The sequence below is a fragment of the Danio rerio genome, chromosome 20, assembly GCF_049306965.1.
Source record: "Danio rerio strain Tuebingen ecotype United States chromosome 20, GRCz12tu, whole genome shotgun sequence".
NCBI classification, from domain to species: Eukaryota; Metazoa; Chordata; class Actinopteri; order Cypriniformes; family Danionidae; genus Danio; species Danio rerio.
Genome location: NC_133195.1, coordinates 25,812,212 through 25,838,361, shown reverse-complemented (window position 1 = coordinate 25,838,361; position 26,150 = coordinate 25,812,212). Strand labels below are relative to the sequence as shown.

General features: G+C 36.1%; 1 protein-coding gene and 1 non-coding gene across 16 annotated transcripts in view; one reads left to right on the top strand and one right to left on the bottom strand.

The window, feature by feature from the left end:
* The window catches only part of dcun1d4 (DCN1, defective in cullin neddylation 1, domain containing 4 (S. cerevisiae)), a 41,045-nt gene that overhangs the window by 7,338 nt on the left and 7,557 nt on the right, over window positions 1-26,150 (top strand). For 2 of the 15 annotated variants that reach the window (XM_073932560.1, XM_073932561.1), the window contains exons 3-9: window positions 13,727-13,797; window positions 16,538-16,577; window positions 17,672-17,759; window positions 19,577-19,665; window positions 21,518-21,588; window positions 21,678-21,769; window positions 21,878-21,986. In XM_073932560.1, coding sequence (XP_073788661.1) covers window positions 17,689-17,759; window positions 19,577-19,665; window positions 21,518-21,588; window positions 21,678-21,769; window positions 21,878-21,986 — 432 coding nt within the window. In that variant the 5' untranslated portion in view covers window positions 13,727-13,797; window positions 16,538-16,577; window positions 17,672-17,688. Of the gene's footprint in view, window positions 1-11,224; window positions 11,629-13,726; window positions 13,798-16,518; window positions 16,578-17,332; window positions 17,512-17,671; window positions 17,760-19,576; window positions 19,666-21,517; window positions 21,589-21,677; window positions 21,770-21,877; window positions 21,987-26,150 lie in introns of those variants that run through there. The other 13 variants (XM_073932558.1, XM_073932559.1, NM_001032366.3 and 10 more) reach the window with 12 other exon arrangements.
* Window positions 4,838-4,952, bottom strand: LOC137488748 (U5 spliceosomal RNA). Its single transcript, XR_011007931.1, has one exon. It is a non-coding gene; the product is annotated as a U5 spliceosomal RNA (small nuclear RNA).

Genomic DNA, 26,150 nt, shown 5'->3' with positions numbered 1-26,150 from the left:
CCTAAGCCTATAACAGTAAGTGTACTGGTTTACACACAACCTATAAGTATTTATTTAATTATCTGTGATTTAACTGTTATTGCATGTAACAACATAGTGTATCAACTGTACCCACTTTATCACATTGTACAGTTTAAAAAATACTATCTAATCCTTTTAATATTGATTGTAGAAAACATGTCTATTACTAATAGACAATTAAAATAATCACAAATATATTTTTAAAAACAAGTTCCATAACGTGTTTATGACATGACTTGTATCATATTATCACAATGCAACTAAACTGCATGTAAAGCAATATAACACCAATCCAGTTGAGACAGTGTGTTGAAAAACCTTGCATGGCACAATGTCATAAACTATGTCTATTTTTAGAGCAAAGAGTATCTTTTGCAATGATATACATCAGGTTTGAAAGTCAGGAAAGGATCATAACCTATTCATTGTGGAAAGGACATTGTTGAATTAAAATTTTACCTTGAGAATTTTTTTTTTTACCAATATCTAAAGGACGCACACCGTTCATATTTCTCACTATATGAGAATGCTAATATGCATGAGTGGAGCAAAAATGTTAATTATTTAAGGTGTTTTAACTGTATCCTTCTCTGAAAAATGTACTCGGTCTACCTTACTTTAGCGGTCATATCAAATTAGAAATGATCCTTGACAAGACCTTAGACCTTTTGAGTGATTGAAGTGTGCCGATTTCTTGTTTCGACACATATTGTTGTCACCTCTGGCCAACATTCACTCCCTACTCTGATAAATCTTTATCAAACATACTCTGTTAGTACGGAGACACACCCTATGGCTTCAGTGCCAAACGAGTGCTTTAAATCATATGCTATTCTCCTTATTATTTCCGTTTTATTTCAAATAACAGGCCTATGAATGTTTAAAGTTTTAGGTAAAGACGTCAAATTATGCCCACACATGCAAGCTGACCCACGATCAGACTATTCATTTAACCGGTAAATAAATATAGTGAAATAAGCTTAATCGAGTCATCCCGCTTCACGTAGCCTATTATCCAACCAACATCAGTGTCAGGGAAAAGCTTACTTAGTTACATTTTAAGGCATTAGTGTAGCCAGAAAAATACCTAAAAAAGATACCAAATTTCACATGTTATTACCATGAAAATTAGTTAAATTTTGGCACGAATAACACGCAACTCAATATGCTATATAACTTTTTTTTCATCATTTTAAATGTAAAAACAAAGATTCATCTTAGGCTATCATAAGTGTTTTTTTCGTGATATTGTAAACATCATAAACCTTTAGGTTGGAATGACGGGGGTGTTAATAATTAATGACAGAAATAATTTTCGGTTTGAGTGTACAATCCTTTATTACAAATTGGGGGGGGGAGGGGCACAAACTCTTTCTGAGGGGGCAATGCCCCCCTTTGCACCCCCCAACACCCCCACCCCCCGTAGCGACAAATCTGACAAGAAAAACCTGAGGCTAACTTGAAGCTCTAAAAGATAATATTCATCAAATGAAATGCAACCAGAGAGCAGTTTTGTGGACTCTGTCACTCTTTAGTATCCTTGTTCGCTCCTGTCATGACAAAATGAATAAAAAGCCCGTCTGGCAGCGTCCACTCCAGCCATAACTCACCTTATAACGTTATCTGTTATCAAGCATCTAAAAATACAGCTTCTGAGATGATGAGCATCTGACAGTCAGGGCTAATGATGAAACTTCTGCTCAGACAGCCATGTTTACGAGCGAGCTAAATGCTGCATTGTGTAACTATGGTAGACAGACGGTACTGCTACTTCATAGTTGCCTAAATATCATTCTGAAATCCCGCCAAGACTCTTATGCTGTGTTTACACTAGACGCGGAACGCGCGTCAAACCCTGCTTCATTCGCGTGTCAAATTCACTTCAGAACAGACGCGGATTTGCGTGATGGGCAGGGCTTCTGTCTGCCCGAAGACTCTAGCTTCATAGCCAAATGGCTAACATGGATTTTATGAAGAAAATAACAGTGTTTATGTGCTTTATGAAGACTAAAAAACAGCTTCGATACGTTTAGGGTCGTGTCTGAGTACACTACATTATTTTAGAGGTGCATCCAGCTCTGTGAGCTCATAAACTCCTCCAGAAACTTAACCTGGATGACGGAGGCTTTCAGCGGTGCTTCTGACTGAGCCAAGCCGAGGTTGATGAACTGTTGTCGGTGAAGGCTGGAGAATTTCCCTCGGAACACCAACAACAGGTTCTATGTCACAATCACGCCCCCACAAGAGCAAGCTTCTGATTGGTTAACGCGGCGTGAATGTACGCTGAAGTTCAGATTTTCGAATTCGAGAAATTCACGCGAAACGCTCGTTAAGCGCGTCAGACGCGCAAAATGCTCAATTCGCCCCGCGCAATTTGCGCCATTCGTGCGTATCGCGCCGCAGGATGTCTATTCACGCGTTTGCATTGACTTAACATGTAAATCACTAGCACTGGACGCACGTGCCGCATCTGGTGTGAACGCAGCATCAAAGAGCGTAAAAGAGTAATAAGAGTTGCACATGATATGACGTGAATAAGAGTTAGCTCCCATAGAAATATACATTGGATGTCGCCTACCTACCCTGATGTTGTCTATTTGAAGGAATGCGTCAATAGAGCCGCCATTTTAGTACAGGGTACCGCTCCCTTGAAATGAACGCTCCTTTTAATTGAGCGCCATCTAGCAGTAACATAATTTAATGACTAAATATTATGACAACTTGTTCAACTTCTTTTATAAATATATACAGGGCCGGCGCTTCCATAGAGGTGACCTAGGCGGCCGCCTAGGGTGGCAGAATAGAGAGGGCGGCGTCCCCGAAACTACCCTCGCCACCCGCGCCCTCATCCGCGTCTAGGGTGGCAGAATAGAGAGAGCGGCGTCCCAGAAACTATCCTCGCCACCCACGCCCACAATTATATCCGCGTCTAGGGTGGCAGAATAGAGAGAGCGGCGTCCCCGAAACTATCCTCGCCACCCACGCCCACAATTATATCCGCGTCTAGGGTGGCAGAATAGAGAGAGCGGCGTCCCAGAAACTATCCTCGCCACCCACACCCACAATTATATCCGACTCTAGGGTGGCAGAATAGAGAGAGCGGCGTCCCAGAAACTATCTTCGCCACCCACGCCCACAATTATATCCGCGTCTAGAGTGGCAGAATAGAGAGAGCGGCGTCCCCTAAACTATCCTCGCCACCCGCACCTCAGTTATATCCGCGTCTAGGGTGGCAGAATAGAGAGACCGGCGCCCCCGAAACTATCCTCGTCACCCGCACCTCAGTTATATCCGCGTCTAGGGCAGCAGAATAGAGAGGGCGGCGTCCCCCAAACTACCCGCGCCTCAGTTATAATTAGCCGCGTCTAGGGTGGCAGAATAAAAACAAAGCAGCTGCTTTCCATCGCGACAGCAATGAGATTCAATGGACGGCCGATCGCTTTCACTTTAAAATGGCGGAATCCGGGACTGTTGCTCTTGGTCATGAAGACCGGGCGCCAGGCCGTGCCAGTATTCACTGGATGTTGCTCGGCGGCACATTTCGAGCAACAAACACGTAATATTTCTCGCGATATTGTGTTTATGTACGCAAACCGCAAGGAACTACAGCACAGATGGGCCCGAGTGAAGCTTCACCAAGCGGACTTCATGAGATTGGCGTGGCTCCACTCGTACCGTCGGTATTGAACTCACATTGGTCAAGTACAAACAGCAACACCGAGCGAACTGACAACGCTGATTGAGAGCACACGAGCTTTATAGGAATGCAGATGCAAATTTTTACAAGGCACGTCACTGCTGTCTCGTTGTCATGGCGAGCGTTGAAGAGGGCTCACCTGATTGGAGCACACAGACTCGGGAATCTGCGTCACGGCCAGTTGCCGTCTGCCGTACACAAAAATTATATTTAATATATATATATATTTTTTTACATTTTTGGTGCTGTGTAATATTCTGGGATGCAGTAGAATATGGAGACAGATGAATATAATAGGGAATATGCCGAGCTAGTGTTGTTCCCATATACTTATAAACTTCCGTTTTTTTCATTTTATACGGTTCCTTTTACAACATTCATGTTGTAATGTAATTAAAATACATTTAGTTAAATAAAATTAGGCAATTATTTAGTTGTTCAAGCTTAAAACGAGACAATGCTGTTTACTCGCACTCGCCCGTCAGAATCGGCAGATTTTTGATAATTTGATAATGATATTTTCAGTTTGAGTGAACAATCCTTTAAAAAAAAATTGGGGGGCGCAAACTATTTCTGAGGGGGAAATGCCCACCGGCACTTTACTTTGACCTATTCATAAACCAATTATTACCAACATAAGACTATAGCTGCGTCCCAAATGGCACACTATACACTATGCACTCATGCACTATGTACTATGCATTATAGTCGCTATAATCACTCTCGTAGGAGAATTTTGCTTTCACCATCCAAAATAAATAAAGTTATTCAACATGTGCGTCCGATAGCTCCACCTTTTCCGCTACGTAAGCAAACCTACGGTCGTTGAGTGCGTGAAGTGTCCATCATTCCACACTTCATTTTAGCGGCTGAATAAGTGCATCATCCGGGTAATTAAAGCGCACTTATAATTTTTAGAGTTTTCAGTGTGAACACACTACTTACACTATTTATCCTACAAAAGGGTGTAGAATAGTGCATAAATATGCGATTTGGGACGCAGCTTAAGCTCGGTTACTCTCTCATGAACTCTTATTAAGAGGCACTTTGTCGACTCAACTTGAGCGCATCAGATTCATTACACATATATATTCCTGTCTTTCATTGAAACCAATGTGTGGCCCCGCATGTTGCAGGGCATCAAAAAATTAGTTAATACTCATTGTGTTCCTCCCCACGGAAATCTTTAGTAAAAGGCGAAAGATTTATACGATCTGAGGTGAAACATGAGTGTATGACATTTTCGTTGAAGGGTTCAGTGGGGCACTAACCAAGACACCAACATCAGTGACGGTAAGTACAAAATAGACTATTGTCAAACTGTACCAACCAACTTAATGCACAACAACAAACAACTAAATCCACAATACTTCATATCTAACATGCAGTAAAGCAAATAAAGCACTGAATATAGTAATAAAAGTTGGTTAAAAGTTAAGAGTGCATTGCATCATGGGAGCTCAAACAACGCGTGTCCGAGTTTGTCACGTGACTGTCTTTGAAAATCTCACACACGTTATTCTCTTCGGTTTTCACGCTTTTTTGTTTTAAAGCTATTCGCTAGATCGGAACTGAAGACAAAACACCTTGACATCCTATACAACTTATTACAAACTAACATTTTATGTTCAACAACTTTAAAATCCCTCTAATTCTTTTATAACAAATGGAACTATGCCTAAATGAATATTTTCATAAAGCGTAAATGTCGACATAAAAGTATAACCTGTGTTCCCTTATTTATGCGTGTATATTTTATGCACTCGATATATTTCAAAATTCAAACGTGCTCCTCCGGTTTAACTGTATTTCAGTAAATTCTGTCTGCACATCTGGCGACACCTAGTGGCCATATCATGTACTCTTGCTATAACCCAAATCAACAAAATCAACAAGTGGACTACCTAAATACAACCAAGATGAATGTCTATGGCACAGCTGGAGTAGGATGATAAATGTAACTGGATTATATTTTACCCATCATGATGCCAGAAAACAATTCTAGTATTTACTGTTTGTTCTATTTGCTTTCCATGACATATTAAAGCCATTTATTTATCACACTGCTAGCTGATTTGCTCTAACTTGAAAGTGATTTACCTACTATGGTGTAAAATACAAAAAGCTAGAAGTATGAGGTAAAATAGATTTTCAAGATATGCTCCTTGAAACCAAAATCTCAACACCAATGTACACAATGTACACCAAAACACCAATACTCTGATAATTACACTTGAACTCTATGAATGCATTGATTGATAAATAGCCCCGCTTGGTATTTCATTCATTCATTTTCATTCGGTTTAGTCCCTTTATTCATCAGGGGTTGCCACAGCAGACCTTCTTGCTGTGAGGCAACAGTGCTAACCATTCACCCCCATTTTTCATTTATTTATTACATTTATTGTTATTTACTGATTTATTGCTATGGTTGCTATGTTTAAAAAGAAACTTTAATACTATACACACACACAAATATATATATATATATATATGTGTGTGTGTGTGTGTGTGTGTGTGGTGTATAGATTTCAAGCCGTTCAAAATGTAACTTACACCTTCTTGCCATGTCATGAAGTGAAATAAATATTAATACACATTAGGAAAGATTAAAAAGCCAACATTACACAACAAAAATGTCAAAAATTGTAACCAAAATGAAAATAAATAAAAATATTTCTGCAGTGGCCACCCCTGAAATAAGGAATAGGCCTAAGGAAGGTGAGTTGTATCTAAAAATAACACTGATTTGAGCAATGTGAGACGAGTAAATGGGGGAAAATATTATTCACATAAAAGCTGCAGGGAATGTTTAAAGATAGTTCACCCCAAAATACCAATTTGCTGTTATTTTACTCCCCCTCAGCAATTTAAGGTGTAGGATATTCATGAGAAGCATGATCCTTGATGATTCATAAAATGCAAGTCAAAAACACCTTGAGAAACACATTGACAATACATTAAGTTCTTATTAAGCGAAACAATCAATCTGTGCAAGAAACTGAACGTTATTACAAGATTATTTGTATTGATCCACTGCCTCTGATGTTACTATATAGGGTTCAGCATCCAGGGTTAGCACAAATACTCTTCAAGTCAATCTCAGTTTTAAACAGTGTTAGTTTACATGTGAGTAAGTGTCCTTGGATGTGCCTTTATGTGATAATAATTTTGCTCTTCATGTTGTCGAAGCTGTGGATAAAAAGTAATAATGCTGTAAATAATGTTCAGTTTCCTGCACTGATCAAACAATTAGCTTTATGTAAGTCCAGGGCAGTACAATATATCGATTCAGCATCGATATGACAATGTGCACATCCACAGTAGTTACATCGCAAGATATGAGATGTTAAATTGGGATTATAGTAGACAAGGTGACAGAGTTTAAAACACATGAGATTTGTGGAGTCACTGCAAAGTTTAACCATAATGGTGTGAAAGTTTGTCATTTGCATGTGTTGTTAAGGAATATGAATGTGTGAGCATTTCAGGGTTTTAAAAAGTGTCCAGGCAAGGGTGTAGAATTAGCACAGACAGAGTGGAAATGTCTCCACTAATATCCAGAGTAATTCAAATGTTCCCATTCCCAAATGAATCACCTTCAAAATAAATAATTCTCTCTCAATTGACAAACAACAATCAGAATAAAATGGTTATGGGGTATATGCTGAAGCATGCTGATAGGACTTTTACCAAAAATCGTGATTTCTTGATGTTCGAATTAGTCAGTGTATTTTTCCATCATGTATTATTGTGCAATAAAAAATATTTTATTTTGCTTTTCTTAAAAAAAATAATAAATAAATAAATAAACATCACCAATATTTTAAATGTTTAAACTGTAAACTGTAAATACTATTACCACAATTGCAAAAGGAAAACCGAATATTTCATTTATCACATATTTGACAATTTTAAATATTTTAATCTTGATTTCATTGGTAACATGTGATGTTAGCATGTAGCAAGTAGAATGTTTGGTTAAAAAGTTGTAAAACTCTAAATTGTGACTGTCAATTCAGTTCCAATTTAGTAACTACACATTAGGATTTTTCTTGCTATGATTTATTATTATTTCTAAACATTAATAAATTCATCCATGACAGTGTTGACAAACAATAACAAACTTTTTATTCCCTAAAATTGAAACATTCAATCATTTATGTTCGGCAAAAGCTGAATTATAAAAAAATAAATATGTTTTCTATAAGATACTGTAAATAATTGCTGTTTTTAAAGCGTTTTGTTCCTTCATTTTTTTAAAAATGTAAAATATACCTGCAATAGCTTCACCCATATTGCTTTTGATGCATATAACAATTTTTACAATAACTGTAGTGTTGTCACTATGCTGGAATTTACAACTTTGAGATGACACCTTCAAAAAATATCAGCATTCCATACATTTTCTATATTTTGTGATTTAAAAAATCTTAATGTTATTATTATTAGCCTATTTAATGCACCCGAGCCAATATGGACATTAGCATTTTATACACATTTTTGCATAGCAGATTTTCTTTGCATATTAGCCCACTTGTTAGTGGTAGATAGCTACTACATTACCATTTATAGCCTATTAAAAACATGTTTTATTCGTTTATTTCGCATATATTTCCAGAAGTTTGCATTAATTTCTCTGCAAAGTAAAATCATGTAAGTTTACCTTTGCAGCATGAGACATGGTTGATTTAATGTTATTTTCGTTACTAATTTAATTTTATTTATTTAAATAATTATTTATGTTTTTAAAATAGTGAAACAGAATGTGTGAGGTTCAGTTTTTGTAGTCTGAAGTCCCCACCAATATAAAAAGCAACTCTGCGCCCTCGCAATCAGGTACAATATCTGCATCTGAGGATTTTTTGACTCAGAAATCCATAAAGCGCAGTGATTATCTATTCTTGTAATTTATATATAAATATATATCTGATCTTTTTTCATATGATGTGGAAATGTGGAATAATACAAAACATTTTGGAATAAGGTCTGTGTTATCTTATCTAAAATTATTGAGTACCTGTACCGGTGAATCCTTCCATTTTATTTCTGAGCGACAATTATATATATATATATATATATATATATATATATATATATATATATATATATATATATATATATATATATATATATATATATATATATATATATATAGACTTATTATTATTATTATACGTACAGGTTGAAAAAACAATATATTAACTTAACTCAACTATCCCCCTTCCCTATCCAATGAATAGAAGTTAACAGAAAAACAAAAAACAAGGGAGTGTATCAGGTATAAATTATACAAAATAACTTAAAGCAATCATTCTGGATCCTGATCATGATCCCATGTTTTTTTTTTTTTTTTTTTGCAGAAGTTAAGCCAACCTGCCAAACTGCTTTTAGGAGCTTGGTGAAATGCAACGTAGAATTGTCGCTCAGAAAATAAAATGGAAGGATTCACCGGTACACGTAGTCCATAATTTTAGATAAGATAAGACAGACCTCATTCCAAAATGTTTTGTATTTTTCCACATTCCCACATCATATGAAAAAAGATCAGAGTTCCTGGTCAAGACATTTATCACAGAGAGGACTAAAGAAAGCATTGATTTGATGGCTTTTGGGTGGGGTCCAGTAGGTTTTATGACAAAAGTTATAGTGAATTGGGGATTTTTAGATGAAGTAAAAATGTTCAGCCATACTCTTTCCCAGTCTGTGACACCCTCTTCTAGTTGACAGTAAGTTTCCCATTTGCGCTGTATAGCTAAATGCTTTGCTGTACCCTCTAAGGCCTTTCTGTAAATCCATGAGGTAAAATGATTAGTAGAGGACAGATCAAACCAAGCAATGATTGGATGAGTGGGAAGATCGTCCTCTCAGGGAACTTCATAGGCCTTCATGGTCGATCTTAATCACAAAAATAAAAACTTATATGTCATTAGAACCAGAAATATCTTTGAACATATACATGCCTTTCTGCATCCATTTCCTTGAAAGAAATGGTGCACCACCATATTGAAGATCATTATTATCCCAAATAGGTGTATGGATGTGCCATTTATGTGAATGATGAATGACTTTTCCCATCATATTGCCAATTGGACCTAAAGCTTGCACACACTGTTTGTTTAATTTAGATTATCCGCTTGTTAAGTGTGACGTCACGCGGAGCAGCTTCCGGGTCCAAACGCTCTATTCAACTGAATGGGGAAATTCATGAAATGGTAATAATAAACGTTTACAAAGCGATTTAGTACTTTAGAAAGTCACGATCGCAATATATATGTCTATGCCTAATATCCGATAGCCAGAAAGTGATTCATTGTTTTATAAATTGTTAAAATTTTGGTATTTGTTATGCAGCAAGCCCGGAGATTGTTGTGTACACTATGACTTTATGTAAAATTAACTTTAATGTGTGATAGGAATAAAAAGTGATCATAAACGAAAGATTTCTCCACTCAAGTGAATGGCGGCTTGGACCCAGAAACAGTATTACATACGTCACAAACACGTCACCACTTAACAAGCGGATTTTATGATGATTTATGCATGAAAGTCATCCCAATCAATCTAAATTAAGGAATTCTTTTCAAATAGAGCTACTTAAATCGTCGGGTGAAATTGTAATCATATTGCAATACATTAGAGAAGAATAAAGGACTAAATATTAAAATCTAAGATTTCTCCAATATCATGCACCCTTGCCATCAGTGTATTGTCAGGAAGCAAAGGTAATCATTTTATTTTCCCTATATATTTTTTTCAACAACATTAGCCATTTGTGTAAAATAGACCATTTGACACTGGGCACTGTCCATGTTTTCTTGTATTACCCTATGGTATTACCCTGATATACACACAAACAGACATGAAAATTTGCAGCAATGTGCCCTAAATGCTCAATTCTGTCATAACATTGAATTTAATGCCTGCGAGGTTGCCCTGTACACTCTTTTTCTGTTCATCAGATATAAGTCATAACGTGTTATAATATAAACAGCATGAGAGTAAGAAAATGATGTTTTTGGGGCGGTGAACTCCTCCTTTATACACAATAGCTTACATAATTGGGGTTCCTGCTCCTTGTGATGTTTTCCATTCACTTTCGCAACTTTTCAAAGAAATGTTTTGGACGACAGTAGCGCACAATTAACCTAAAGCAGTCGCCTCGTTCAGTAGCCTAATGTTTTTAACTGTATTTTCCCACCATTGTTTTGTTAGCCCAAGTGTGCTCTGTGTTGGTGTACAGCTGAGCCAATAGCATGTCATCGTGGGCTGGCTTTCTTCTATGCACGAGGAAACTATCGTAACTGATGGGTGTAGACATACTTCTAAGCCAATCACGAACGGCGAGAGGTGGGGTTGTTGAAGCATTTCAACCAATCACGTGGGTTAAAAGGCGGGATGTACACAATGTTTCTGGCGCACTGTATTTGACACTCCTCTCGACCAATCATGGACACGAGTGAGCGTGGCCACTGAAAATTTCGGCCATCTAAATCATTTGTGGGCATGTGTAATGTTGACGTGTCCCGCCCACTGGCCGGTCTGCAGACTCACACAAATACAGTTGTGTGTTTCATAAAAATGCACTCAGATGCGTCAAGTAAGTACAATAGTACGTTTTCACTGCTTTTCGTTTTCTGTCGAGCTGTGATGACAATTGCGTGCTTGCTGCATCCTGACAAGTCGCCGTGACTTCTTTTAAGATGTATGATTCGCTGTGTTGACGCATTTTGTGAGTAAAGTAGCCGTTACCGGAGCATACAGATCACCAGATTGACTCTGAGCTTGCTAGCTGCTCTCTTTGTGTAATTACTCCGATGTTTTGGGCGCTTGCAAGAGACAACGACCTTCGTTGATTATCGTTGCATTTTAGCATTCTGTGCTTGAGTATATACAGCAATCCGAACAAGGTATCTGATCCTATTTACACAATACACTTGTACACTAATTACCTTTAATACCCAAATAACCTTAAGGCATCCATCTCCTGACAACTCGAATGACTAATGCAAAGCCACCGACGTGCAAGTGAAAGGTTGTTGTTTTGAAGCTAATCTGCTCAGTTTTTTTTCGAGAAAACTGCGGAAAAATGACAGGGGGTGAAAATTGTGACGCAGTTGTGTAAAAATTTAGTGCTTGCAAACACGTCGAGTGTGATCTGGCGCATTACTGTACGTCCCCTTAAAAGACAAACTGCGTATCGTTGTGAAAGGCTGTCTTTTTTAAAGATAGAAAATCTTTTTTGCAGCATTTGGGTCGCATTCATCAGTTGGGGAGAGTACCGATTGAAATTATGATTTGGGGAATTCTGGGAAATGTGGTTTATTCAGCCGACCCGTGTCGTTGGCAGACGCAGGCGTTGTTTGTCATTAGACTACATTCCCCAGAAGCTCGCACACTCTCTAGATACTTTGTAAAGTCGTCGCAAGTTATGCGTGTATACATATCTATGAGCTTTGTGGCAGAAAATCAGATTTTAAACTGTAGTCAGCGTAAAACTGTGAATGTTTGAAACGTGCTGGTGTGATTTTAACTAATGTTGTGTTTTACAATTTTGGGGGGATTTCATAAAAACTGGCATTCCTGACAACTGCGTCACAGGTTCACACAGGTCTCGTTTTATGTAGGGTTTGCATTAATGATGCACTGCATTAGATACCGGCAACTGTTTAAATAGTAGACATTTCATCGTACCTGAAGTTAATGCTGTTTCGGGGTCTTGGCTGTTGGCATAGCGTTCATATTCAGAGGCCTGCATCGATACACACAAACACACATACACGTATATATTTCTAGGTCCGAATATTAGAACGTGTAAGCTCATAATAAGTGTAAATAATCTAATCATATGCTGGCGTCAGTATTAAAGTTTTGATCATTAAGTATGCATTTGGCTATTATTAACCTAGTTTACGTGCTTCCTAAACGACTAGCCTACGTATTAGGGTATGAATATAGTGATTATTGGGTATAATGTTCAATTAGTGAGCTACATACTTGCATGTCAGTGCAAACATATACATAAATAGTTTGACGAATACAAAAAATTACATTAAAACAATGTCTATTACAATGAATAGGCATTTACAATATAAACATTGAATTTGATCATATTTGCCAGTTTTCTTTCCCCCTTATCACATTTAAATATAAGAGATACCTAAAATTAAAATTAGACTCCTTTACACCCAAGAAAGTTATCCATTAGAGTGCATGAGAACAACTCTTCTTGCAGAAGTGTAATGGGTGTTTTGAAATTTACCTTTGACCTTTCAAAATGCATCTATTTACACTATAATTCCCTTTTTTGGGGTTTAATCAGATTAAGTCCTCTGAATGGAAAAAAAAAAACTGAATCTAACAATAATAATAATAATCATAAAAAAAACTTTAAAGCGACATCACGTTCCTTCCTACAAAAACTTTTTATTTCCATCATATCACACACAGCTGATTAATGCACCTTCTGAGTGTTAGGTTTAATACAGTTATTAGAAATATTTGTGGATTTTATTAAATATTATTTCACGAGGTTTGCCTCATATTGTTAATTATCTGTATTTGGGTATAATCTAAAGTCTTGGTCCCACACATTTATTCTGAATATTTTTACAATAATATTCTGATATTAACATGCAAGAGAAAGATGACCTCCACACTGACACCTTCTGTCTTGGTGATGAAACCATACTTGACAGCATAAAGATTATGAATAACAATGTTGGTAGTTGCCTGGCTGTACTCACCACGAAGGCACAAAGAACAGTTAAATGTATTCTGGATACATTAGTCTATTAGATACACTTCTGCATCTCACATTGCTTCTCATATTTCTGTCACTCTACCAGCTCACTGGAGCGGACGTTCACCCCCCACCATATCCTCATAGACTGGAAACATGTTAACACAAACACGTACACAAACAACCCTTAAAAACCATGTCCATTTCAGAAGCTTGTATACATGTGTATAAAGTAACAAATGTATATTTTTATATCTCTGTCATAGATTTCCAGCTGAACTCTCATTTGTCCACACTGGCCAGTATCCACAAAATCTACCACACCCTGCACAGGCTGGTAAGTACAGTATGGACTCTGTTTTGCATGTATTTAAATACCCAGCAGTTATATTGCAAGAGTTAACATTCAAACCTTTATATTATTTAAATCAAGAGGGATTATAGATGGGATTTGGACATGTTTTCATTTTTAGGGTTTTTTGTAGCAGGTTGTGACTTTCAGAATATATTTGCTCTAAGGTCCAAACCACAGTTTGCCAATGTTGCAAGATCAATTTGTGTGTTGTTTACAGTTCAAACTTGGTTGGTTTGGTGTGATTACTCTTTTAGTGTAGTTCATGTGAGTATGTGTGGAAGCTGCCATACATACCTTAGTGTGGACCAAATAAGTGGACCGAGACCACTGAAAATATGAGTTTTGGGTTCACTTCTAGTTTATCTTTGCTTTTTGAATGAAATATGAACACATGTAGGCGATTTCGGACACAGCCAGTGTGTTAAGATGTGACCATAAAAAGCATAGTATGTTCAAGCTAGTTATGTGTTCTCTTCATAGTTGAAATTACAGCCTGTTACAGTTCAGTACAGATGTCAGAAAGGCATCTTGTTTGTTTGTGGGATGAAGGAATTTCTGCCAGTGTTTTGACTTTGCATTTTAAGCTCTGATAAAAAAAAAATAATAATAATAATAATAAAAACCCACCACACACACACACATACAATGAGCAACTCCAACAAGCAGAATTTTATTGCATGTTTGTTAAGATCTGTTACAATATATACAGTTGAAGTCAGAATTATTAGCCTCCCTGAATTATTAGACCGCTTTTTAATTTTTTCCCCAATTTCTGTTTAACGGAGAGAAGATTTTTCCAACACATTTCTAAACATAATAGTTTTAATAACTCATTTCTAATAACAGATTTATTTTATCTTTGCCATGATGAAAGTAAATAATATTTTACCAGATATTTTTCAAGACACTTCTATACAGCATAAAGAGACATTTAAAGACCTAACTAGGTTAACTAGGCAGGTTAGTGTAATTAGGCAAGTTATTGTATAACGATGGTTTGTTCTGTAGATTGTCGAAAAAAATATTGACCTTATTCTAAAATGCGGAAGTGCGCCTGTTTTCGCGATTGTCTTAGAACTTCCGATTCAGTCGCCTATGGGAGAAATGACTAGGAATAATAAACGGCAGAAAACGGTCTAACTACTTGCTCTACAAACAAATGTTTGCATGACTATACAGACCAAGTAGAGTAATATAACAAGAAAATATCAAATTGCAACATCAAGCAGCGTAATGAGCAGTTTTTAATGTCTAAAAATGAATGGCTAATAAGGGCTAATAATTCTGACTTCCACTGTATATGATGAAATCTATTTTCTCTATCTTTAGGTTCATACATAAAAATAACTGCATATATGCTAGGCAAATCACAAATGAATGATAATAATTTAGTTAACTTAATTTAAGTACAAGTGTGAATGATAGTTTAGTTAAAGATTATTTGGTAAACCCATTTTAAAATAAATGGACAAATTTCTCTAAAACATCAGATGTTTTTTTTTTATATGTCTTATTTAAACCTTTTTAACATCAGATGTTTTTTGAAGGATTTTGCCAAAGTTGAACTTGCTGGAAGCTTGTTTCTCCCACAGATTAAAGAAAGAATGGAATTATTACAAAGAAGATGATGATAATAGCAATAATAATTGCTATCTTTTATAAATTCTCACTAATCATAATTTAGCTCATGATTTTACTTCTAATTTCTTTTCCAGAGTTTTTTTTTTTTTTTTTTTTTTTGCTGTAATAGTGAGTGAACTTTTTGCAATCCTGAGTTTATAGCTCACAAAGCTATATTTTGTCTTAGAATCTTTTCTCTAAATTGTGAAAAATAATCTGAATTTTTATCATGTGAAAAATTTATTCAAAAGAATTCTAAGAGTCTAAGAAACTCAAAAACTGGAATTTAAAGTTTGTGCTTTATGACAATAAGATATGAGCAAGCATGTTTTTTTATTCGTATACATTTAAAAAATGTGTTAATATGAATTAGAATAGATCATAGACAATTTATAGTTCATAGGTCTAGATGGAATCTGCAGACTTTTTCCCCATAAATCTGCCCTGAATTTGGTAAAAAAAAATATGTGAAATAAAATGCAGTATATGTTGAATAGTAAAATCTAATAAATACAGTTGAAGTCAGAATGATTAGTCCTTTTTTTATCATTTCCCAAATGATATTAACAGGGCTATGCAGTGGCGCAGTTGTAGTGCTGTCGCCTCATAGTAAGAAGTTCGCTGGGTCGCTAGTTCGAACCTCGGCTCAGTTGGCGTTTCTGTGTGGAGTTTGCATGTTCTCCCTGCGTTTGCATGTTCTCCCTGCGTCTCCCTGCGTTTGCATGCGGTACAGGTGAATTGGGTAGGCTAAATTGTCCGTAGTGTATGAGTGTGTGTATATGTGTGTATATATATATATATATATATATATATATATATATATATATATATATATATATATATATATATATATATATATATATATATATATATATATATATATAGTTGAAGTCAGAATTATTAGCCCTTTTTCTTTTCACTTATTACAAAATTATCACAGAATTGTGCTCTACATTAGCTTGTTTCCAGAACATGACAGCAGATGCAATGGTTACAAGACAATAAGTTGATCAGCCACCAATTTCATGTTTGCTTTCTTCTTTTAATGATGCAGTGCTGATCTGTAGATTGTTGTTCGAATAGTGTTTCTTTCTGGCTATAGAACCTGACAGAGGACGTCGGACCAGAGTCTCACGGTACAGGTAGTGACTTGACCTTGCATGCTCATTCGTTACATTATCTTAGCACCTAATGTCAAACATCATTGTATTGTTTATTTAGAAATATGATTGATTTAATTGTGCTGTTTTTTCACCATATTTTTTACTTTAGTTTTTTACTTCAAGTGTGAACTAAGCAGAAAATAGAAACCTGAATCATATTTTTTATATATCTCATTATTCATATATATATATATATATATATATATATATATATATATATATATATATATATATATATATATATACACACATATACATTGTCATACATTCTGGTGCATTTAAACAAAATAGATTTATTAAGCATATTTTTATTAAAATAATATTTTAGTCATAACATCTTTAAAAATAGAAAGATCATGCTAAAAGAATGTAACAAAATTTAGCTCTTTTACAGCTTTTATTTAATATTTTTTCCTATATAATTTTGGACCGTTATCAAGTTATTTTGTTAGATGAGCTCCAGATTTGGTTTAGCACTGATTAATGTATATGCACAAAAATAATATTATATAGCTTCCTATAGAAAATGTTAATTTGAATGAAAGAGTTGTGAGTGGTATACTCTTATATGTTAAGCACTGTTTATCTTTCTTTTTTGTACACTACAATTCAGAGGCATTTTTTTTTTTACAAAACAGGGATGCATTAAATGAATCAAAGGGACACTAAAGCAAAATATAAATGATTCTTTAGTGCAAAAAAGCCATTTAGAAGGACCTTTTTAGGAGCACATTACACTGTGTAGACTTGAGTAATTATGTTGAGAATTCAACTCTGCTAACAAAGAAGTAATGACATTTTAAAATAGAAAATAGCTAAAATAGCTTATATTTCACAATCTACTTTCTACTCTATTTCTGATCAAATAACTGCAGCCTATGTGAGCATCTTACCAACCTCAAACATTTGAAAGGTAGTGTATTTTGACCCTAATGCACTTATTCGCATTGACAGTGTGCTAAGTGTTAACGTTAACAGTTTACAAGTGTACTATAAAATTAGGACATTACACTTAAGAAGAGAGAATGACTGAAAAAGGGAGATAAAAATAATTATCTCTCCTGCTTTTCCAGCCTGCTGCTCCAGAGCCATGCCCCCAAGGAAAAAGAGGAGACCCACTGCTGGAGATGACCTGTCTGCTAAGAAGAGCCGGCAGGATAAGTATGCTCAAATAAAATAACATTGACCTTTTTTATATATACATTTCTCCAGCTTTTCATTTCCCCTTTTTCTCTTTAAAAAAAAAAATTTAGGAAAAAAACATGATTAAAAATTATAAATAAAATTAGAAAAGGGGGGTAACAAAGTGGTTGTCATGGGGGTTACAAAATTTACAATACATTTGAAGCACATGATCACATATTGTTTACAATGACAAACTCAGTCCATTTTACCAATACTTGTTGTACTTTTTTATCAAGTCTGAGGTTAAATGTCAGTCTCTCCATACAGTGCAATTCTATTACAATTCCTATCCATTGACCTCTTGTTGAAGGATCAACCTGAAACTATTTTTGAGTACTGACTTTTTTGCTTCTTACCAAAAGTTTGAATTTTTTTTCAGTAGTTGGAAGAATTTCTGGCATTTTTTCAAGTTATTATGTTATACACTAGTAGTCCAATTCTTCTCTAGTTATCTTTTTTATCCAGCTATTCATTTTAGTCCATTTTCCATCTTTTTTTATTCCCTCACACACACACACACACACACACATACAATGATACAACATTTATTTTATCAGATGGATAGAACTGTTTTTGTGAAGAACTCAATGTTTGGGGTGATTTAATACAGGAGTGCATCTACATAAATTATTAAAATGAACTTTAAAATAGATTTTTATGATGGGGGAAACATACAAATGAGAAATAACAAGTGTTTTATATGTGTCTGGTATTAATGGCAGTTGGATAAAAATATTGTAATGGCGTATATGCACACAGACTTTTCATTTCAGCCAGGCAGCCTCAGCTCATCCGGTAAACTCTCTTTCCATTGTAAAATTGCCAGGTTTAAGGTCTGATTTCTTTACAAATCAGTGATCATCACTGCCTGATAGATATATGATATGAAGTGGGTCTCAGACCGGACAAGAAGCACTGCATTTAATCCATTTCCCCTGCCATGTCTTTAAAATATGACAGTTTATTTTGCCCCAGTATTTTCAATGGAGTTTCTGCGCTAACCTGCTGATACTGACTGCGGTTTTCTTCTTATTTCATAATTGAACAATTAATCGAATGCTTAAGTCTCTTTAACTGAATGTATTGTTATTACATTACAACATCAGTGCTGTAAAAGGAACCTTATGAAATTGAAAATAGTCACATTAAGCTTTCACTGAAAGTTTATCATTGGCTGAAAAACACTAGCTGTGCATATAGCCCATTGTGTCCATATAGTCACTATGAAATCTAATTGAATTAGTCCTTGTTAAAGCAGTTTCTTGTGCTTGCATGGTTTAAACTCATTTGATGTTTAACAGAGAGAAAAAGAAAGGGGAAATGCAACTAATAAACTCTAAATCCAGAATTATTCAACTTTGCCATTAGTCTACAAGCTCCTGGTCAACAATAAGTCATATCTGACATTGCAGATCCTGCAATGTGCGCATCTGCAATAGTTGTATTGCATTATCGATGCTGAAACGATATATTGTGCAGCCCTAACAAACGCTCATTCATCTACCCAGCCTTTAATTGAGTAAGTCAACTAGGATTCTGTCAGATCAATTAGGATTAGCATTTATCCATGACAGAAACAGATCTCTACAGTAATGTTAAAAGAAAGTTGCATAACTTTCATAACTGCTAATTGTACCACCAGATCTGTGTTTGTGTGGGTGGATTTCTGCCCTCAGAGCATGTGTCTCTTCTTATTTGTATCAGATGCATCATGCTTGTGCCTTAATCTGTGTACAAGTGTGTGCTAATGTGTGTTTAAATAGCCGTCGCTTTGTCCTGTCTGTTTTTTTCAGTGTTTACAGAAAACAGGAGGCATTGCAAATCCAGGAAGCCGAAGCTTTTTCTAGCAAGAGATGTTTAGAGTGGTTTTATGAATATGCAGGTATGTGGGCAAAATCAGTCATATTCAGTCATTGTGCTATTCTTTGGACTTTTTTATGTAATCTAGAAAAGGTATAATCAGATCAAAATTGGCTGAGTTGATGTAATTTGACTTGATAATGTCTAGAAGGCAGGGAAAATGTCAGCTAAATTTAGGCTACTCTCTGCTATTTAGTTCACTCAGAAAGGAAAAACTGCTGTAACTTTACTAACCCTCAGACCACCCAAGATTTTTTTTTGTGTATAGTAGAACGTTAAAGAAATGTTTTAGATGAAACGGTGGAGGAACTGTGGAAACGCATATCTATTGGTACTTAGAGAGTCAAAAAACATACACATGCAAAACAAAATAATACCAGTGGCTTCTGATGATGTCTACTAATATTGAGGTTTAATGAGACACTACCAGGGTGGTTTGCCAAACATGTGGATTATATGTAGTAAACATTCCTTTCAATAACATTTGTATATTCTTAATCATGGTGCAGTGGTCTCAAACCTAATTCCTGGAGGGCCGCAGCTCTACCTCCAACTCACACCTGCTTAATAGCCTGTTTCCATTGAGTGGTACAGTACGGTGCAGTACGGGTCACCTTTAGCAGGCTTGTGTTTCCACTGCCAAAGGGGTACCAATAGTAGATTCTGCTCTTCATCTTGGCTTTGTGACTGTTTATCAAGATGACGACAAGTTTTGTTTAAGCTCAGGTTGACCATGGCTGGTAATTATATGTATATATTATTATGGTGTAATGTCTCAGCTGTGTTTAAAAAAATAGCGGTTCCTTTGTTTTCATTCTGCTGCTTTTCCACGAACTAGTGATGTATCTCTATAAACCAATAGCCTTCCAAAAGTGTACCCAAAAAGTGGTACAGTACGTATTGTTTTTAGGTACATTGACAGTGGAAGCGGCCATAAAAGTGTACCGTACCGTACTGTACCACTCAGTAGTCTTGAACACCTTAATTAGTTGGATCAGCTGTGTTTGATTAGGGTTGGAGTCGAACTATGCAAAGCTGCGGCAATCCAGGAATTGAGCTTTAGACGTATGGTGTAAAGAGTTAGTTCACCATAAAAAAAAAAAACATCGTTTTATTTTTTTGTTTTTTTTCACGTTTTTCATAACTATTTACTTACAACTGTATCTTCATCAGAAGATAAAACCTCCCCATCAAAAACTACTAATCTAAAATATTTTCAATGTTTCTTTAAATAAAGTAAACTGTGTTCCATTGGCAAAAATAGTTGTAGCTTTTTACCTAGACATTTAAATGAACTTATTTTGGAGCAGTGACATTTTTATCTAAGGTTATCATGCCCTTAGAATCTTATACCGGCCCATGCCAACTTCATTCACAAGTTTCTTTTCCTCAGTGTTTGTATAGGGTGCACATTCATGAGAGTGCTGTTCTGCATTTTGCACTTGGTCGTGCTGCTGACATATATCTCGAATACGCCTTCTCATGAATGTGCACTCTATACTGACACTGAGGAAATGAAACCGTTGAATAATGTTGTTATTCTTGGTTTATGTGTGCAGAAAATTATTCTAGTAGCTTCATGATATTCCGATTTAACCATTGAAGACACATGGAGTGTTTTGACAGTTTTTGGTATTTTTCTTTGAACTAGACTGGACCACTGCTGTATATGCAGGACCAGGGAGCTCATTGACTTTTCCATTTTTGTGTGAACTAACCCTTTAATGTACACATACTGTACTTTCCTGAGCCTTCTATATATATATATATATATATATATATATATATATATATATATATATATATATATATATATATATATATATATATATATATATATATATAATATAAAATATCAAATTGCATTAAAACAGGGTGTGATGACGTGGTTGGACCAGAGGGAATGGAGAAATTCTGTGAAGACATTGGAGTTGAGCCAGAGAATGTAAGAAACTAAACTCATCTCATCTGATTTCATATTTTTGATTCAAAACCATCTCATCAGTGCTCAGTTTAATGCATGTTCATATGCAGGTGGTCATGCTGGTATTGGCCTGGAAGCTTGATGCCCAGAGCATGGGGTACTTCACTTTACAGGAGTGGCTCAAGGGAATGGGCTCATTGCAGTATGTCTAGCTAAACACAGATCTTTTATACATCATCTACCATGGTACTATACTACACTTCTTCTTGTCAAAAACATTGACCTTATCCTCTGCTTCTGTCATATGCAGATGTGACTCTACTGAAAAACTCAGGAACTCTCTAGACTACCTGAGGTCCGTCCTCAACGATGCCACCAGTTTCAAACTCATTTACCGATATGCCTTCGACTTTGCCAGGGTGAGTGTGTACACATTAAGACAGATGACTAATGAACACTTATTATCCACTTTAGAAGCTTTATTTGATACTTTAGCAATATTTTCAGCATAATGATTGCCTGTGGCGATACATCGTTCATCGTTCTTCGTTGTTGTTTACTGCATACATGCTGGGTTCATCACAGTCCTTCACTTACAACAGGGTTTGAGACTGCTGAGGGATGCTGCTATTTTGGGTTGTTTCACCTCTTTGTCTGCTCAGCAGAAGTATCTCTTGTACGGATAGTTGATTCTTTTTTTCCATTCCCATGGTATGAATTGTAAAGCGAGTGGAGTTTTGCTGAGTGTAGCTCTTACAGGAGCCATTCGATAGGGCCAGTAAACTGGAGGAATACAAATAAATAGCTTGTCGCAACCTTGAATGGATAACCTGCCATTTGTCGTGTCTTCTAGATCAAACAGAAGAGCTCAGATTTATCTGGGCTCTCGTATAGAGCAATTAGCTCATTCTGCATTATAAAATAGATTTATGCCACTTTTCCACATTATGGTATTCACCTTATTCTCAGCTGACGAGTGGGCGCTGCCATTTGAATCTTTTTGTCTCGCGACTTCCGGTCACATTCACTTCAATTCATTTTTTGACGTTAACAACTGCTCGTTACGCTGCTTGATGTTGCAATTTAATATTTTCTTATTATATTATGCTACTTGGTCTGTGTAGTCATGCAAACATTTGTTTGTTGAGCAAGTAGTTTGGCCATTTTCTGCCGTTTTATTATTCCTAGTCATTTCTCCCATAGGCGACTGAATCGGAAGTTCTAAGACAATCGCGAAAACAGGCGCACTTCCGCATTTTAGAATAAGGTCAATAGCACGGTTTGGTTCAGTATGGCTCATATTTGGGGTGTTTTTCCACTGTGTACAGTTCCTAGAGGTCATACTTTTTTGATACCACTTTAGTTGAGGTACCAAGAAACCATAACATTAACAAAATATGATGTGTAAACATTGCAGATACTGAATAGCGGAGAGAATCCTCACCACCTGTGCCACTGGATTTTCTACACGAGACGCTAAAGCTGCTAGATTTAAATAAACAGTCAGCAACAGCCGCTCTAGGATTATTTAAAGGACTGATACAAGCAACTTAATGTGGCTGAATCGTGATCAGTAGATGAGGTGCAGATGTTCCGCTTGTTGTGAAACATTTGTTTGACTATTTATAATCACCTTAGTTGGTTTGTACAAGTCCTAAATACACACAAAGCTGACAAATGAAGTACAAAATTAAATGAACACTCTTACAAAGCAAATGAAAATCAAAACCAATGATCAGTGGCAGATCTCTCTCTCTCTCTCTCTCTCTCTCTCTCTCTCTCTGTATGTGCATTTGCACTCACACACATGGAACTCCAGGTATATGCACTATAACAACGTGCATTCATTCATTTTCTTTTTGGCTTAGTCCCTTTATTTAGCAGGGGTTGCCACAGCGGAATGAACTGCCAACTTATCCAGCATATGTTTTACTCAGCGGATGCACTTCCAGCTGCAGCCCATCACTGGGAAACACCCAAACACACTGTCTTTCTCACAACCATACACACTGTCTCACTCACATACTAAGACCAAGTTAGCTTACCTGATTAACCTATAGCGCATGTCTTGTGAAGAAAACCGGTGCACTCGGAGGAAACCCACGCAAACACTGGGAGAACATGCACACTCCACACTGAAATGCCAACTTACCCAGTCGAGGCTCAAACCAGCAAACTTCTTGCTGTGAGGCAACTACACTCTACCCACTCACTACCCACTGCGCAACCTCTATAACAACATACTTCTTTAAAATCTTCTTAATGTATTAACATCATAAACAAGTGGCTTAGGAGCAGATCCAGCAGGGGCTGGTTGAGGTAGAGTCAGCGTGGCTGTAAAGCCTGATTTACACTTCTGCATCTGCCCACGGTGTATACCTTGTACCTAGTCGTCTATTTATACTTCTGCATTCTGTTTGTGTGCTGCTCTGACAATAAAACTTTCAAAAAGCAAGCAGACAAATGCGTGAAGGCACCGCCGGAGCAACCATGCATACTTGACGCAGAATAAATATAGTTTATAAAGTATAAATCAGCTTTAAGGATATGTCTATAAGAGCACCCGCTCTGAGTCTGGTTGAGCTGTGCTGAACCATGCTAAGTACAGAGATGGCAAAAGTACACACATCTTTTACTCAAGTAGAAGTACAGATGCTCATGTTTAAAACGACTCTGGGAAAAGTTGAGGTACTGACTACACTTTTGTACTTAAGTAAATGTAAAGAAGGACAGCCTAAAAAATGGACAAAGTATCCATACTACTTCCTGTTTTAGTTTCACACTGGCAACTAGACCTAAAAATTGTTGCTAATTTTCAGCAATAAAGTAGCCAAGCAACATAACAGTGTGCAATAATGCAAAACGACATTGCTCAAAAATCTGTGCATCATCATCCTGATCCAAACTTACAGCGTTCAGCTATGTAGTTTTCTGCTTTTAGATCAAAACAAACACCTGCCATTGATGTCTATTCACATGCTGTAAAGAAATGAGGCCTAAATCTTTACAAATAATAAACATCTTCAATTCACACTTAATTTTGTCCAAAACATTTGTTTTTCTTTTGTTATAATAAATAAAATTAAATAGAATTCGGTTAAAGCTGCTTCATTATCTTCAAAACTAAACAAATATATCCCATGTTTTTAGTGTTTCTTTTTTTTAGTATTGTGGATATTTTCTTTCATGGATATAGTCAGTAAAGCTGTTAATACATTTATTCTATGCAAAAAAAATAAAAAAATAAATAAACATACACCGTCACAATTACAGCCTTCAGAACTTTTTTTTCATGTGCTAAATTCCTGATGCTTTTTAAAAATAATTTTATTCATTTAAGTCACCCAGTGTGAATGATTTTGATGTAAAATTATTTGTTAAACTAATTTAAGTAAAGACAACAGTAGAGCAGTATAAATAGGAAATAGGAACTGGTTGAAAATAAAATAAATAAATCTCAGTGCATACAGCATACATAATGCCTAGTTCACACTAGAGGATTTTAAACCTGATTTGAGCCCGATTTGGAAGTTAACGAGCTCGCTGACAGATCGGGCTGTGATTGGGAAGAAATCTGCGGGTGCACGGCGCTCGCCGCTCTTTATGTGTGAACTACTGAGCAACGCATCAACGAGGCTCGCTGACGCGTCGCCGACACCTCGCAGACGGAAATCCAACATTCAGCATGCTAAATGTTCCAGAGCAGTCGGCCGACTAAACCCCACGTGTGGTCAGATGTAGTGACGAGCTACAGCCAATGAGAGAGCATATCAGCATGAGCTGAATGGCTGTGTGTTCAGGAGCTCAGCAGAAACATCTGTGATTGGTCAGAATGGGCATCAGTGCACTCGCTTCATTCTGCGTTAGCACAGACATGAGAGTAGGCTATATTAACAGTGGAACTAGAATTCTGTAACTATTAGAATTACCATACTGCTCATTCTGACCGTTCTCATATAAAACGCCATATTGTCACAACATATTTACATTCAAAGCTATTATTGAGATATTAAAATTAAGCTTTGAATGTCTGGCATCATATTTAATGACACCATTACCTAAAAATATAATATTGTTTTGGTAATACAGCCTATAAATATGTAGTTAAGATACTAAAACACTTAAAGGTCTTGGCTTTCATTTTTTTACTTTTAAACAGGAGCTATTCGGCACAGAATATGCTGTTTTGTAAGATATCTGAAGTAAATTGATGTTTTTGCCATCAGAAAGTTTTGTTTATGTTAGCAGGAAGTTGCCAGGCAAGAAAATGCACACATATTTAAAGTCACAGCGAAAAGTATCAGACATGCATGCAGTCATTTTAACCAATATGGTAATTTAAGGCAGAAATGCTCAGTTCTTTACTGTTTTGTAATAAAAAAAATAACAATGTCAGAAAGAAATACACTGATAGTTAGAAAACGGCAGGGTGTTATAAATATGTTAGTTTTATTTCAAAGAGTTATAAAATTACAAAAATTAAAAACTCTCTGTGTATCTATCCACTGGAACCTTGCAGATGAGTGATTAATCCGCTGATAAATCAGCTGATTTGACGATGTTTTTAAATGCTTTCTCCAAAG